General features: G+C 41.5%; 1 protein-coding gene across 2 annotated transcripts in view; it reads right to left on the bottom strand.

Moving 5' to 3' along the window:
* Positions 1-16,370, bottom strand: part of Nfatc3 (nuclear factor of activated T cells 3) — an 84,638-nt gene that overhangs the window by 5,905 nt on the left and 62,363 nt on the right. The window contains exon 10 of one of the 2 annotated variants that reach the window (XM_036187803.1): positions 7,595-7,698. The exons of the other annotated variant lie outside the window; for it this stretch is intronic. Coding sequence (XP_036043696.1) covers positions 7,598-7,698 — 101 coding nt within the window. The 3' untranslated portion in view covers positions 7,595-7,597. The remainder of the gene's footprint in view (positions 1-7,594; positions 7,699-16,370) is intronic. 2 annotated transcript variants of the gene reach the window in all.

The following is a 16,370-nucleotide window of genomic DNA, read 5'->3' as shown; positions in this document are numbered from 1 at the left end:
GCCTTTTTTCCCTCCTGTTTCCAGCCAGGATGGTGTTAAGGGTTGACTCAAGGGGACTTTCATCTTTATAATGGATTTTGGGTCCTATCAAGACTTTATTTAGAAGGCTGGGCATGGTGGTACATATCTTTAATCCCAACAGAGGCAGAGACTGGTGGAGCTCTGTGAGCTCTAGGCTAGCCTGGTCTACATAGAATGTCCCTGTACGACAGAGTTATCCTGTCTCAAAGAAAAAAAAGGGACTCTATTAAGGCCGAATAAAACAGTATCTCTTTAATCCCAGCATGGCAAGGGGATCTCTTGGTATACAAGGGGAGTTCTAGAATAGCCAGGGATACATTTAGAGATCCTGTCTCAAAACAAACAAACAAAAAACAAAACTCGCCCCCCAAATGAAACCATCCTCTACATTTACTTCTTGAAGCTACAGTGAAGAGTCAGCAGAGCTCATGTTGTCTTCTTTTTCCTGAACTCCACAATTAAAGGCATAATTATATCTTGTTTGGATAACCAATTTTATGGAGATGTTGCTTTCTTCAGTAGATGGAAGCTACATACAGTCACTTTCTTACTTTTACTTGAAATTTAGAAATAAAGGAATGGTGTACAAATGATTTTAAATGGATATGAAATTTAGTTGGTATTACTTCATAATAAGTAACTTATTTTATAAATAACTACTATCCAATAGCAATTTTCCTAAAATTGATTTTTACATCATCTACTACGTTTTAAGAATACCATCTAAACTAAATGCATGAAATACTGAATTGTAAGTATCTGCCAGTACTGGGGAGGTAGAAGTGGGAAGATCAGGAGTTAAAGGTCATGAAACCCTGTCTCAAAAACTTTTTGCTAACTTACTAAAATGCCTTCTCATTTTTTTTTTTTTTTTTAAAGCTGAGGATCGAACCCAGGGCCTTGCGCTTGCTAGGCAAGCGCTCTACCACTGAGTTAAATCCCCAACCCCCTCTTCTCAAGCACACTGACCAGAAAGAAAGAAGTTCTCAAATATTTAGCAGGCATCTAGACTTTTCTGCTGTCTCTATAATTTTTTGTTTGAGACAGTCTCCTTGTGTAGCCCCAGGTGTCCTGGAAATCAGTATGTACCAGGCTAGCCCCCAGTTTACAGAGATCTGCCTGCCTCTGCTTCCCAAATGCTGGGGTTGAAGGTGTGCACTGCCAGCCACACCCAGCACAATAAATATATTCTTTGCTTTGAAGTTTCTTTAGCCAGTTTCAGACTGCATTTCTCAGCTTTCGCCTTTGCAGCTAGTGAAATTTCTCCAATGTAATGTGAGCAAAAAGGGAGTTTGTCTTCCTCGTCACGTGCTTGGCTTTTCCCTTCCTTCCTTCCCTCCACTTCTTGCAGTGGACTAAGATTTAGTCATCAAAGTTTGGGGAAAGAGAAAAAACAAATCAAAAGGAATTTCAACCTCTAACTAACTACCAGGAGATCTGAAGGAAACCTCTGCTGTAATTAAGACACTGTAATTTAGGCTCTGAATTATGCTAGTTTAGCAAATATTAACAAAAATAAAGGCCAAGTGTTATGGCCCATGCCTTTAGTTCTGACATTCAGAAGTAAAGGCAGGTGGACCTCTAAATTCAAGGCTAGCCTGGTCTACATTCTACTTCTAGACAAGGCAGAGTTACACAGTGAGAACACGTCTCAAAATAGACACTAAGCCAATACCATAATGGCAACAAAGAATACATAGGGTTTTTTGTTTGTTTGTTTTAAAGACAAGGTCTATTTAGCCCTGGTTGTCCCAGAACTTGCTAGGTAGACCAGGCTGACCTTGAACTTATAGAAATCTGCCTCTGCCTAAAGAGCGCGGAGATTAAAGTTGTGTGCCACCATGCCTTGAATTATGAATTATGTAGGTATCTTAAGCAGATACTCAGCTTAAGCTTTCTCGATATTTTGAATTTTCATTCATTCATTCATTCTTTCTTTCTTTCTTTCTTTTTTTTTTTTGAGCTGAGGACCGAACCCAGGGCCTTGCGCTTGCTAGGCAAGTGCTCTACCACTGGGCTAAATCCCCAACCCCTCATTCTTTCTCTTTTGTTTTCACTTTTCTGTTGTTTGAAACAGGGTCTGCTGTAACCCTAGGCAGTCTCAATCTTGATATGCAACGGACCCTTCTGCTTCTACCTTTCCAGCACTCTCCTGCCCCATCCCCCAAGCTAGAACTCTAAGTATAGGCCTATCCCCAGACTCACAGTGGAGATCTCTTCTTACCTAGCAGACACTCAAGTTCATGTTTATACTTGAGCCACGTCCCTAGTCTTAATATAATTTTTAAATTTTCTTTGTATCTCCATCCCATTCATTTCCCCAACTGTTCGTATCCACCCACCCTCTGCCCTTGCAACCTCCCCACCAAAATAAAATAAAATTTGAGGAAAAAAAGGAGAAGGAAAAATCAGTCTTGTCACGGAAGCTATAGTGTGTCACAGTGAGTCACGAAGTAAACTCTTTTGTCCATATATCTTTTTATTTTATTTTATTTTTTCAGAGCCGAGGACCAAACCCAGGGCCTTGCGCTTGTTAGGCAAGCACTCTACCACTGAGCTAAATCCCCAACCCCTTGTCCATATATCTTTACCTGCAAGTAAAGAGTCACTGGCTCTGGTCTGAGGCCTCTGGTTCCTGCTACACTATCGATGCTAGGCCCTCACTGGAACTGCTCTTGGTTATTCTGCTGTTGCCCTGTGTTGTAGAAATCCTGCAGCTTTGGGTCTGCAGGACCAGTCCCTTCACATGCTCCAGAAGATGGGGTGGGCCAACACATAACCCTGGTTCTGGGCCTGGGTGGTAGCAGGGTTAGTCAGCCCACCAGCTCTGCCTTGTTCTCACCAATAGGGTGAGCTCTCCTGCACTGCCCTGAAAAGTTCACCCCTGGTATCCACAGCAAGGGACAGGGCCAGTTCTCCCACACCTACACCTTCAGGACTAGCTCTACTGTGTTGCCCAGGGTGGTGTAGGGCACTCTCGACTGCTGCAGTCAACGAGAGCCAGGGACAGTTCTGCTCTTATGGTCTCAGGACCAGATTTCCAACCTTCCTTGGGTGTCAACTGGGGGGGGGGAGATCTCTCCCCTGCCCATGCTGCCACATGACAAATGAGTAATGGGGACATCTCTCCCATGCTCACAACTTCAGGGCTGGCTCACCCACACCTCTGTCAACAGGACTGGCTCTGTTGTGTTGCACAAGGAAGGTGCAGGGCCTGCTTTCCTGAGTTGTAGATGGTGGAGAACAGGACACAGACAGACACATACACACACACACATTAATAAATTTTAAAAATTACCCTGAATTCTATAAAGCTTCCAAGCACAGAATATATTGAAAATATGCACAATGATCAGAAGATAAGCTTCACCTTTTTTACATTCAGGGGTCTAAAACTAGGTAAAGGAAAATTGCTACATTTTTTTAAATAATCAACTAAGGGAGATATAATATTAATGGTTAAGATTTCATTTTGGCCGAGATGTGATGGCATTTTTAAACAGCCTTTAACCCCAGCACTAGGAAGGCAGAGGCAGGCGGACCTCTGAGTTCCAGGTCAGCCTGGTCTATGGCGTGAATTTCACTTAAGACTTTTCTTTTTAAGAAACCTCTTATGTACAATGTTAAATAGGTCTTACTGAAAAAAAAAAAAAAAAAAAGGCTGTTTAAATCTGAAGCTGAGATACTACATAGGTATTTGAAAGAATATTAAGTATTGGCCTGTACCCTTTCCTATCAGCAAAAACTGAAATTTGAAAAATAAATGGTTCTTTTCAATTTGGGTTAAGGCTGAGAAGTTTCCCCCACACCCCTGCTATGGAGCATACTCAGAGCTCCTGCATGCTAGATAAGCACTCTATAACTGAACCACATTCCTGGCCCCACAGAAGAATCAATTTACCTTTTACTAGTCTAGTCTACCGATGGCCCCCAAATATGGTACTCTTTATGCTACACTTGAGCTCTAAAGTTATAAATCACTGTTACCCATCTCAATACATGCACGTTCAGTCCTTTGCGAGACCTCACTCTATCAATGTTCTTTACTTTCCATTAATCAGGATCACCTCCCCTTCTGTATCCTTCCTTCTCTGCATTTAATCTGGGTAGGACAGCATCCCCCCCCCAAAAAAAAGGGCAAATAAAACATTAGATCCCACATTCCCCTCTATATCTAATTCTTTCAGCTTAACATTTTTAAAGAAAATTATATCCTCTATGAGTGTTTTCCTGTATGTACATCTGTGTACCACATGTGTGGTGCCTGGTACCTGAGGAGATCAGAACAGGGTTAAAGATGGTTGTAAACCATTATGTGGGTGCAGGGAATTAAACCCAGGTCCTCTGGAAGAGCAACAAGGGCTCTTAACTACTGAGCCATTTTTCCAGATCACAGTTTAGCATCTGAAGGAGTCATCTTTGCTCTGTTTTACCTTCTACTAACTATACACACATACTTTTTTTTTTTTTTTGAGACAGGGTTTCTCTGTGTAGCTTTGGAGACTTTCATGAAACTCACTCTGTAGCCCAGGCTGGTCTGAAATTCAGAGATCCGTCTGCCTCTGCCTCCCGAGTGATGGAATTAAAGGCATGTGCCACCATCGCTTGGCACCATACATTTTTTTTTAAACCAATGTAACTAGTGATGAACATCACTAATGACAAACTGCTGCTCTACATACAGGAAGAACACTGGGCTAAACACTAGAACTGGAACTCACTGTGTAGACCGACTTTAACCTGGAACTCAGAGATCCATCCATCTACCTGTTGCCTTCCTACTGCTGGCTAGGTTTAAAGACACACCAACCACTATTATTTTGAGTCCTCTGGGCACAATTCTCTATAGAGTTTTCCATATGGGCTAGCTAATTTTATGTCATTTTGACACAAATGAGAGTCATCTGAGACAATATTCTATTTTCTTTCTTTCTTTTCTTTTTTTTCTGGAGCTGAGGACCAAACCCAGGGCCTTGCACTTGCTAGGCAAGCACTCTACCACTGAGCTAAATCCCCAACCCCGAGATTTATTTATTTATTATGTATATACTGTTCTGTCTGCATATATGCAAGAAAAGGGCACCAGATCTTTTTTATTTTTGAGCTGAGGATCGAACCCAGGGCCTCAAGCGCCCTACCACTGAGCTAAATCCCCAACCCTGGCACCAGATCTTATTATGGTTGTGAGCCACCATGTGGGTGATGGGAATTGAACTCAGGACTTCTGGAAGAGCAGTTGGTGCTCTTAACCTTTGAGCCATCTCCCCCCCCCCCCCCCCCTGAGACAGGGTTTCTCTGTGTAGCTTTGTGCCTTTTCTGGATCTCACTCTGTGCTGTGGATATCACTCTGTATAAATAAAATGCTGATTGGCCAGTAGCCAGGCAGGAAGTATAGGTAGGACAAGCAGAGAAGAGAATTCTGGGAAGTGGAAGGCGGAGAGAGAGAGACAGGGAGAGCCGCTGCCATGACAAGAAAGAAATAAGGTACTGGTAAGCCATGAGCCACGTGGCAAAGTATAGATTAATAGAAATGGGCTAAATATAAGAGTAAGAGCTAGACAATGGTAGGCCTGAGCTAATGGCCAAGCAGTTTAAATAATATAAATGTCTGTGTGTTATTTTACAAGTGGGTTGTTGGACTAACAGGGCTTGGTGGCACCTGGAGAGAAGGTCTCCAACTACAGCTCTGTAGACCAGGCTGGCCTCGAACTCACAGAGATCCACCTGCCTCTGCCTCCCAAGTGCTGGGATTAAAGGTGTGCGCCACCACCACCTGGCCATATTTATAATTTCTATCACATGCTTCCCCTCTCCCCAATACTGAGTTGAACCCAGGACTTCTCTACATGCTAAACAAGCACTCTATATAATTTTCTTTTTGGGGTGGGGCTTTGGTGGCACATGCCTTAATCCCAGTACTAGGAGACAGTCAGATCTCTGAGTTCCAGGACAGCCAGGGCTATATAGGTAAACTGTACAAGAAGAGAAAGAAAACCTGGTGGTAGTGGTAATGGTGCAGATCTCTGAGTTCAAGGCCAGCCTGGTCTACATAATGAGTTCCAGGACAGTCAGGGATACACAGAGAGAGGAGGAGATGTCAAGGACATCGACGACAAAAACAAAGGGAACACAGTTGAGACACTCTCATTCAAGTTCCCAATCTGTTCTTGAACTTGGGATCCTCCTGCTTCAGGCTCCTCAGCAGCTAGGAATATGGGCATGCACCACCATGTTAACCTACATACTTTAAGTGTCTTTAAAAGAAAAGAATCTGAGCTTGGCGGTGGTGGCAAAGCCTGTAATCCCAGCACTCGGGAGGCAGAGGCAGGTGGATCTCTGTGAGTTCAAGGCCAGCCTGGTCTACAGAGCTAGTCCAGGACAGCCTCCAAAGCTACAGAGAACCCCTGTCTCTGGGGAAAAAAAAAAAAAAAAACTGAAAAGGGAGCTGATCTAACGGTGAGGGAAGACTTTCTAGATAGCTGTTGAGGTTCAGAACCAAAGGTCATGGTCCTATTCTTACGGAAACTATTTCTTTTCTTCCAAGTGGAGCCACAGATGAACTACAGAAGCACAAATGTGGGTCTAAAGAAGGAACAAGGATTACAAGGACACAATCTTCTGTTTTATTTCTATTATATACTGTCTTATATTTAACTTAGGAGCATTTGATCACAAATGTGTATGCTTAAAACACCTGATCAGTAACCAAACTTATTATTTGGTTTTTCAAGATAAGGTTTCTCTGTGTAGTTTTAAAGCCTGTCCTGGATCTTGCTCTGTAAACAAGTTTGGCCTCCAACTCACAGAGATCTGCCTGGCTCTGCCTCCCGAGTGCTGGGATTAAAGGCGTGTGCCACCATTGCCCAGATCCAAACGTCTTTAAAAATTGTACTTATATACATATGTATGTGTGCACATGCCCACTCATGCACACCCATGCCTGGGTACTCATGCCATGGTGCACGCGTGGAGATCAGTGGACAATCTGAGGGAGTCAGTCTTCTTCTTCCTCAGGAGTCCAAGGGATTGTACTCAGGTTAGCCTTGGAGACAGGTTCCTTTACCCACGGAGTTATTTCACCAGACCAACAACCAAACTTATCAGTACCCAAACCGTATGATTTATATATTGGAAGTCCCCTTTGTTTTAACAAATCTAATTAAATACTTGCCTCTCCTTAAAACTAGACAAAAATTTTAAGTTCAGGTATGAAAGTCTTAGTGTGGTTGGATTTTCAAAGCAGAATCTTTTTTTTTTTTTTTTTTGGTTTTTCCGAGACAGGGTTTCTCTGTAGCTTTGGAGCCTGTCCTGGACTAGCTCTGTAGACCAGGCTGGCCTCAAACTCACAGAAATCCACCTGCCTCTGCCTCCCGAGTGCTGGGATTACAGGCGTGCACCACCTCCGCCTGGCTCAAAGCAGAATCTTATAGTCAAAGTGTACAAAGACAATGAAGGAGCCTACCAAGAAGATGCCTGTGCATACCCCTCCTTTGTAGCACATGCAAATCCAGCCATGACATGCAAATACCAGACTAGGGCATAAGAACAATGACGCATTTCAATCAACACTCACCCTCTAGATTCTCCAGAAAGGAACTGGACATGAGAGCTCATTGTGATTAGGCCATTTCTCTGTTGAACCTGATGGCTGGTGTTCCAAGTCAGACATAAACTGGTCTGTGTCAGAGAAGACAACATCACTACTGCATGGAACAAACCAGAGGGTGAAAATCCACTGCCCAGCATTGTTTTTTGTTTTGTTTCATTCCCTAACAGTAGAGGAATTTAATTCTCCTTTACTTATCAGTTACTTTTACATATAATGGCTCCTCACATTTTACTAGACAATCCAATGCTGGGAATCCAGAAAATTTAGTTAAGAAGGTAATGCTTTTAAATGAATTATAATTACGGCTTTTTGTTTTTCAAGATAGTGTTCCTCTGTGTAGCCTTGGCTGTCCTGGAACTCGCTCTATAGACCAGGCTGGCCTCGAATCAGAGATTCGTCTGCCTCTGCCTCCCAAGTGCTGGGATAAAAGGTATGTGCCCCCCACCGCCAGGGTATAATTATAGCTTTAAGGAGGTAAATTCAGTTTTAAATACATCGTCTTTATTACAGTACATAAGAGGTTCACAAACCTCCTCCTTTGACCTATAGGAATTATTCTGGGCCTTTATTGTACAATACAAGAATTCAACTTTGGAAAGAAAGACTCTGTATGTAGCATCTCTAAACACTAATTAATAGCCTCATCTTAAGCTAACAAAAGATGAGTTAATTTGTAATGAACCTTACAAAGGAGGTTAAAAATAAAACAAAACCCAGAGATTCGTTATATAATTTTTGTGCATTTTCCCCCCTAAATTTCTAAGAGATCAGTTAAAAATGATCCATTCTAAGGTTGCCCAATTAAAGGAATCCTCCAAAACATATTTTAATTGTGGGTGGGATGTGTGATTTTGGGTAAATCAACATATACATTAGAAGTAAGTATAGAAACAAGAGAAGGGGCCAGCAGACACTGATGAGCTTTTATAACTTGACTAAATTGGTGGAACTTCAAGATTGTGTTTCATGGAAAATAGCAGTCTTCTAGACATCCTTCTAATTCCTTCAAGTTGTGTTTATAGATCAAAACCCAAAAAAACAAACTTCAGGACTTAAGAGATGGCTCAGCAGTCAAAAGCATGTATTGCTCTTGCAGAGGACACCAATTCCATTCTCAGAATCCATAGTCCTATAATTTCACCTTTGGGGATCTAATACCCTCTTCTAAACTCCAAGGACACATACATAATCTCAATACAAATACTCACCCAACCACACCTACAAACACATAATTAAAAATAAATCTTGAAAAAACAAAAGAAAACTTCAAAAATACTTTCTAACTCCTCCTCTTCTTCTCCTTTTTTTTTTTTAGCTGAGGACCGAACCCAGGGCCTTGCGCTTGCTAGGCAAACGCTCTACCACTGAGATAAATCCACAACCCTTCTAACTCTTATATACAAAATCTAATGAAAAAAAAAAATTAAGCTAGGGCTGGAGAGATGGCTCAGAGGTTAAGAGGCTGTTCTTCCAGAGGTCCTGAGTTCAATTCCCAGCAACCACATAGTGGCTCACAACCATCTGTAATGGGATTTGTTGCCCTTTTCTGGTGTGTAGGCATGCATGTCAGCAGAACACTGTATAAATAAATAAATCTTTAAAAAACTAAAATAAAATTTAACCTAGATGTGGTGGCACATCCTTTAATCCCAGCACACAGGAGGCAGAGGCAGGTGGATCTCTGTGAGTTCAAGGCCAGCCTGGTTTACAGAGAAAGTTCTAGGACAGGCTCCAAAGCTACACAGAGAAACCCAATCTCGAAAAACAAAAAATCCAAATGCTCAATCACACCACAAGGACACATGCTCAACTATGTTCATAGCAGCATTATTTGTAATAGTCAGAAGCTGGAAACAACTTAGATGCCCAACAACTCAAGAATGGATTAAGAACAAGCATCATTATGTACTCATTCACAAGTGGATACTAGATATAAAGCAAAGGACAATCAGACTGCAACCCACAGATCCAGGGAAGCTACATAGCAGGGGGGACATTAGGATGAGTGTGGCTTATAATAAGTTTTGGTTTTACCCAATCACTGGGCAAGCTTTAGTGAAACATTTCACTATTAGGATAAGAATTTGTACTGTATCAAGCTGATGAAAGAAAATGCTGGCTGTACTTTCAGGAGGGGAGGCTAAAATCTTTTTAGATTATGGATAGGACAATACCTGCTGTAAATCAAACAGTGAAGGGGAAGATGAATAAGAATCTCACTTATACAACTTAAGTAAAACAGAGCTCTCTGAATAGATGAAGATAGGTCTCTTCTGTATCCCAGAATCTAATCAATATTTATATGTATAATTCAGCTATCATTTGGCTTAAAAGGGCTTATTGGAAATGTTATCATTTATACTATTTTCTACAGAGAAAATATTTACTGTTTAAAATAACCCTGGACTTTTAAATTATAACCTGTTTTTAAGTTCATGCAAAAAAAAAAAAAATCTAAATCACACACACACACACACACACACACACACACACACACACAAAAGGGGAAAGAAAACTACAGAATCTCCTTTTAAAATGTAGATTCGTTGGGTGGTGGTGGCGGCGGCGGCGGCAGCGGCGGCGGCGGCAGCAGCAGCAGCCCACGCCTTTAATCCCAGCACTCAGGAGGCAGAGCCAGGCAGATCTCTGTGAGTTCGAGGCCAGCCTGGGCTTCCAAGTGAGTTCCAGGAAAGGCGCAAAGTTACACAGAAAAACCCTGTTTCGAAAAATTAAAATAAAAAAATGTAGATGCAAAAATATCCAACAAATTATTTCACAAACCAATCACAGCAACATACTAAAAGGATTATATATCATGACTAAGTGGATTTTATCCAAGAAAGGAAGGATGATTTAATATGAAAATCAATAAATAAGGAATATTAATAAAATTTGGGAATAAAACCATCTAAGCTAATGGAGAAACTATGCGACAAAATCCAATGCTTTTCAAAATAAGAACAATAAAATAGGAATAGAAGAATTCCCTCTGACAAAAGCCACATGACAAACTCAGTTAGCACAATACTCACAGGTCAAAGACTGGGAACTTTCTACAAGATCAGGGGGAAAAAGATGTAAATTATTCCTATTCACAAATGTCATGATCTTCTACATATAAAACTCTAAAAGATAATGGTGGTGGTGGCACATGCCTTTAATCCCAGCACCGGGGAAACAGATCTCCAGGCCAGCCTGGTCTACAGAACCTCCCTGGACAACCAAGGCAACAAAGAGAAACCCTTTCTCAACAAAGCAACAAAACAAAACAAAACAAAGCCAACGACAATAACAACAACAAAAACCAAGCCTAAAAGACACCCTCTACACACACATAAAAATGTCAGTGCCAAAAGCTGTCATAACAACACAAGCTTATAATACCAACCTTAATAGATGGAGACAGAAAGATGAGTTCAAGGCCAACCCCAGCTATACAGCTAGTTCAAGGCCATGATACTCTTTCTAAAAAACTGTCAGTGCTGGAGGCTAGAGAGGATGGATCAGTGGTTAAGAACACTAGTCACTCTAGCAGAGAATCATCTGTAACTACAGTTTGAAAGGACCTGAAACCCTCTTCTGACCTCCACTCATACCAAGCACACAGTACACAGATACACATGCAGGCAAAACATTCACACACATTAAATAAATAAATGAAGGAAGGAAGGAAGGAAGGAAGGAAGGAAGGAAGGAAGATATTTAAAAAAATTTAAAGTTAGTGCTGCTCAAAGCCTAAAAGCTTAACCAGGCTATAGTTCCCTGTCCTCACGCCTTAAATACCTTTCTGCTTCTTGCCATTACTTCCTGGGATTAAAGGCGTGAGTCACCATGCTTGGCTGTTTCCAGTGTGGCCTTGAACTCACAGAGATCCAGGTAGATCTCTGCCTCTGGAATGTTAGGATTAAAGGTGTGTACTACCACTGCCTAACCCCTAAAAATAAATAAATAAATAAATAAATAAATAAATAAATAAACAAACAAACAAACGAATAAACGAATGAATGAATAAATAAAAGTTAGTGCTAATAATTAAAGTGTGGATATTAAATCAACACACAGAGAGTTGTATTTTTTTCTTTTCTTTTCTTTTTTTTTTTTTTTGAGACAGGGCTTCTTTGTATAGCCCTGGCTATCCTGGAACTCACTTTGTAGATCCAGCTGGACTTGAATTCAGAATCAGCCTGCCTCTGCCTTCTCAGTGTTGGGATTAAAGGGTGCACCACCAAGCTTAGCTTAAAAATTTTTAAACTAGATTTTGTGTATAAGTGTTTTGCCTGTATGTATGTTTGTGAACCACCTGCACGCCTAGAGCCAGTGGAGGTCAGGAAAAGGTGACAGAACCTTTTGAACTAGAGTCACTGATGGTTGTAAGCCACCATTTGGGTACTGGGAACAGAACCTAGATCCTCTGCATGAGTAAGCTGCTTTGAACTGCTGGGCCACCTCTCCAGTCCCAATAATGTTTGCTTGCTTGTTTGTTTATTTTTAAAGAAAAATGACTCCATCTTACAGTTCATATTGTAGTGCTTTGAATGTGGAATGTTCCCATATACTCATGTATCTGAACATTTGGTGGCTGTTTGAGAAGGTATGGAACTTTTTTGTTGTTTTCTGAGACAGGGTTTCTTCTGTGCAGTCCTGGCTGTCCTCAAACTCACAGAGATCCACTTTCCTCTGCCTCCTGAGCACTGGGGTTAAAGGTGTGTGCCACTACCACCTGGCGGGAAGTTATGGAACTTGCTGGAGGAGGCATCTCATTTGGTACTTTGAAAGCTTATAGCCTTGTCCCATTTCTATTTTGCTTTCTCTGTTTTTTTGTGTGTGATGAAGATTTGATCTCTCAGCTTCCTATTCTGCCACCTGCTTCGATACCTCATCCACCATTTAAAAGTTACATTCTAGAGCCATAAGTCAAAATAAATTCTTTTAGCCAGGCATGGTGGCGCATGCCATTAATCCTAGCACTCAGGAGGCAAAGGCAGGAGGATCTCTCTTAGTTCCACTGTTACACAGAGAAACCCTGTCCTAAAAAAACAAACAAAACAAAAAAACAAAAAAACACCCACAAAACAACAAAAAATATTATTTTTTTCCTTAAGCTGCTTTTGGTCATAGTATTTTAGCACATCAATAGAAAAGTAACTAATACACATATGGAATCTCAACAGGCCCCATTAGCTAAAATAATACTGAAAAAAGAGGAAAAGTTGATGGACTGAAGTTTCCTGATTTCAAACCTAAAGCTATAGTAATTGAAAAGTGTGGTAATAACATAAACATACATATATACTAAGTAGACCCTTGCATATTCAGTTGGCTGGTCTTAAGATCATTCACTGGAAGTAAAAAGTCTCTTCAACAAATGTTATTGAGAAAATTGGATATCCTCACATAAAAGAACAAAGATGGATCCTTCCCTTATGCAGCATATAATTCTAACATATGACAAAACTCAAGTACGAAACCAAACCAAAAATGCAGCCAATAAAAAGGAAAAATTAAACTGAATTTAAATATAATTTTTTGAGACAGGGTCTCACTATGTAGTCCTAGAACTTGCCATATAGACCAGGCTGGCCTCAAACTTAGAGATCCTTCTGCCATTGCCTCCCAGGTGCTGGGATTGAAGGTGTACACCAACATGTCTAGGTAATATTAAATTTAAAAAAAATTGAGCATTAAAGGACACTATTAAGACAGCCAAAAGACCTATAAACTGTTGGTCAAGAAGGCCTCTGAGGCCCCCAAACACCACAGGCTATTGCCACCGATGCTGACTGCCCAACAGAAGTAGCTGGAAACACCACATGCTCTGGTTGCAGGATACAGAACCCAAGCTGGAACTCAACTGAAACATTCTTCCTTACTGGGTAGCTTCATGGTGCTGGAAGATGCTATGCAGGCTGTTTGGTGAGAACTGTCATCAACAGTCAGCCTACTGTGGACTCTACATGCTACACCACTGACCGCCAAAAAAGATGGACACACTGTTACAACAGAGGCACAACTGCTCTGAAGATAAACAACTGATTGAATTAAGGCCTGTTCCTAAGGAGAGAATTCACGCCTAGAGAATTCACGCCTGATACTACTGTAAAACTTGGGCAAAAACCAGTTCTGGCGAGATCATAAGACACTTGTGGGGAAGCTACTTGTTTTGTTGAATGACATGATAACCTGCCAAACTGCCTTCTAAATATTTGTTTATGTCCATACATTAGTGTTGCTATCAGATCTGGTCAGAGAAACTTCTTTTTGCAGTGGTTGGTTGTAAAGTGAAGAAAGTTTTGAGTGAATGTGTGTTGTAAACATGGGCACAACCATGTCAATTACTATAATCTCAGATCCACAGAAAAATGGCAAAGCCTTGCTTTGGTCCATGTTTGAACACTGACAGTGTATGCAGAAAATGTCCACCACAGCTTACTCTATCCAGATACTTACGGCCTGAAGACTGTTCCCCTACAGAGATTGCTCCTACTGAGATTAGTAAACCTCTCATCTTAATTCAGCTGTACACAATAACCCTGACTCTGCTCAACTATATACAATAAACATGCTGAGTTTCTGGGGTGCAGTCGACCCAGCTTTTCTGTGTGTTCTTGACTGTCATTTCTTCATTCCACTACTGCCCCAGTCAGGTCAAGTCCCTAGAGCTGTGCAAGGAGCCAGCAAAGTGGTACCTGGATAGGGACCTGAACATGGACACCTAAAAACAAGGAACTTTTATTGGTCAGACAAAAAAATGTTCCAGATAATGGAATAAATAAAGGGAAGAAATAAGGATAAAGGAACGGATAAAGGAATAGAGAGCACATTTCAACTTGTTAAATATAAAACACTGGGACAGGAAGAATCCAGAGACAGGCAGGTATCTGTTAACAAATAGAATCTAGAGCTAGGAAGTTACATGTTGATGCTTTGGGAGATTTTGGGGAACCTCAGAAGTGAGATGTGAGAGGACTGAGCAGACACTATAATAGCTCAGTCTTCTCTCAGAGATCAGGCCTTAATTTCAGTTTTCCAAGACTGAGCAAGCAGTTTCTGAAAGAGCCACAAGCAAAGGGACTTCTCCAGGATCCTAACAGGATCCTTTTGTGGGACTTCTCCAGGATCCTAACAGGATGGAAGAATTGCAGCTTCACCCATTCTTAGACTATGTTCAGGGTTTTATGTCCTTGGTTTCTTGGAGAAGATCCCTGACAGTAAAAACAAGGAAGCCTGGTATGTGCAGTACCCAGGCCTGAGCCACAGTCGGCAAATAACCAAATAAGGACAACGCATGGGACTTGTACAGGCCTGCCCCAAAATGTAAACTGTAGCCCTGACCAGCCCCTAAATAGCCCTACCTAATTAGAATGTATTAATATGATTGCCACTTGCTTAGGCCAATCATATTTGAAATGATCTACTGGCCCTAAGAACTCCCCTTAGCTATGCTTAAAAGGAGCCCACATGTCCTTCTTGGGGTTGTTGCCATTTTGCCTTTGTGTAGAATGGTGGGCCTCAGCATGCTGGAATCCTTTTCAAGATAATAAATGCTCTTGCTGATTGCATATGTGGATGGTGGTCTTTTGTGGGACTTCTCCAGGATCCTAACAGGATGGAAGCATTGCAGCTTCACCCATTCTTAGACTATGTTCAGGATTTTATGTCCTTTGGTTTCTTGGAGAAGAGACCATAAGTTTGGCTACTTTAGAAAGAAATAGTAGAGCAGCTGAGGAGTAGAGCATGTTCCCATTTTTGCTTTGGGTTTAACTTTTCATGTTACATTAGGCAAACAAACAAACAAACAAACAAACAACCCAAAAAACAAAAAGTAGCTGCTGTACACCAGAGGGCAGGAAGGTATCCAAAAGAGGGGAAAAAAAACTTTTCTTCTTCCTTCCTTCCTTCCTTCCTTCCTTCTTCCCTCCCTCCCTCCCTCCCTCCCTTCCTTTCTTTTTGAGACAGGGTTTCTCTGAGTAGCCTGACTTGTCTTGGAACTCACTGTAGACAAGGCTGGCCTCAAACTTGGATATCCACTTGCCTCTGCCTTCCTAGTGCTGGGATTAAAGGTGTGCACCACCACTGTCCAGCATCCAAAGGGAAAAATCTTGAAGGCTTTAAATTCTACCTGGATCTGACAGGCTCCAAAGCTACACAGAGAAACCCTGTCTCAAAAACCAAACAAACAAAAAACTCCTTTTTTGGGGGGGAAGGAGGGGGCACGACAGCCATTATGAGCTTCCTTCTTTATCATCCTTATAGTCTGGCATTAAGTGTTGCAGCAAACTGTCCCTGGGACTAAGTACTAAGATCCATTCTGAACATCTAAGAAATAAGGGAGAAATGTGGGGAGCAGAAAAAGCTCTGAGAGCTGGGCAGTGGTGGCGCACACCTTTAATCCCAGCACTTGGGAGGCAGAGCCAGGTGGATCTTTTAGTTCGAGGCCAGCCTGGTCTATAGAGTGAGTTCCAGGAAAGGTGCAAAGCTACACAGAAAAATCCTGTCTCAAAAAACCAAAAAGAAAAGGCAAGCAAGAAAGAAAGAGCGAGCTCTGAGTGAATGAAGTCCTGAGTGAATGCCTGATATTGACATGGGCATGGCCATATCAAGGACCATAGCCTCAGACCCAGGCTCAGGGGGATGGCAAAGCCTTCCTGTGGTCCATGTATGGATGTTGATGTGTGCAGAAAAGTCATTTTTCTGCTCACACTATCACCTATTTTCAGTACACATCAACATCCATAAATCC

This window comes from Onychomys torridus, chromosome 5 (assembly GCF_903995425.1).
Source record: "Onychomys torridus chromosome 5, mOncTor1.1, whole genome shotgun sequence".
In the NCBI taxonomy this organism is placed as follows: domain Eukaryota; kingdom Metazoa; phylum Chordata; class Mammalia; order Rodentia; family Cricetidae; genus Onychomys; species Onychomys torridus.
The sequence above is the reverse complement of the archived record's forward strand: the minus strand, read 5'-3'. Positions and strand labels throughout refer to the sequence as shown.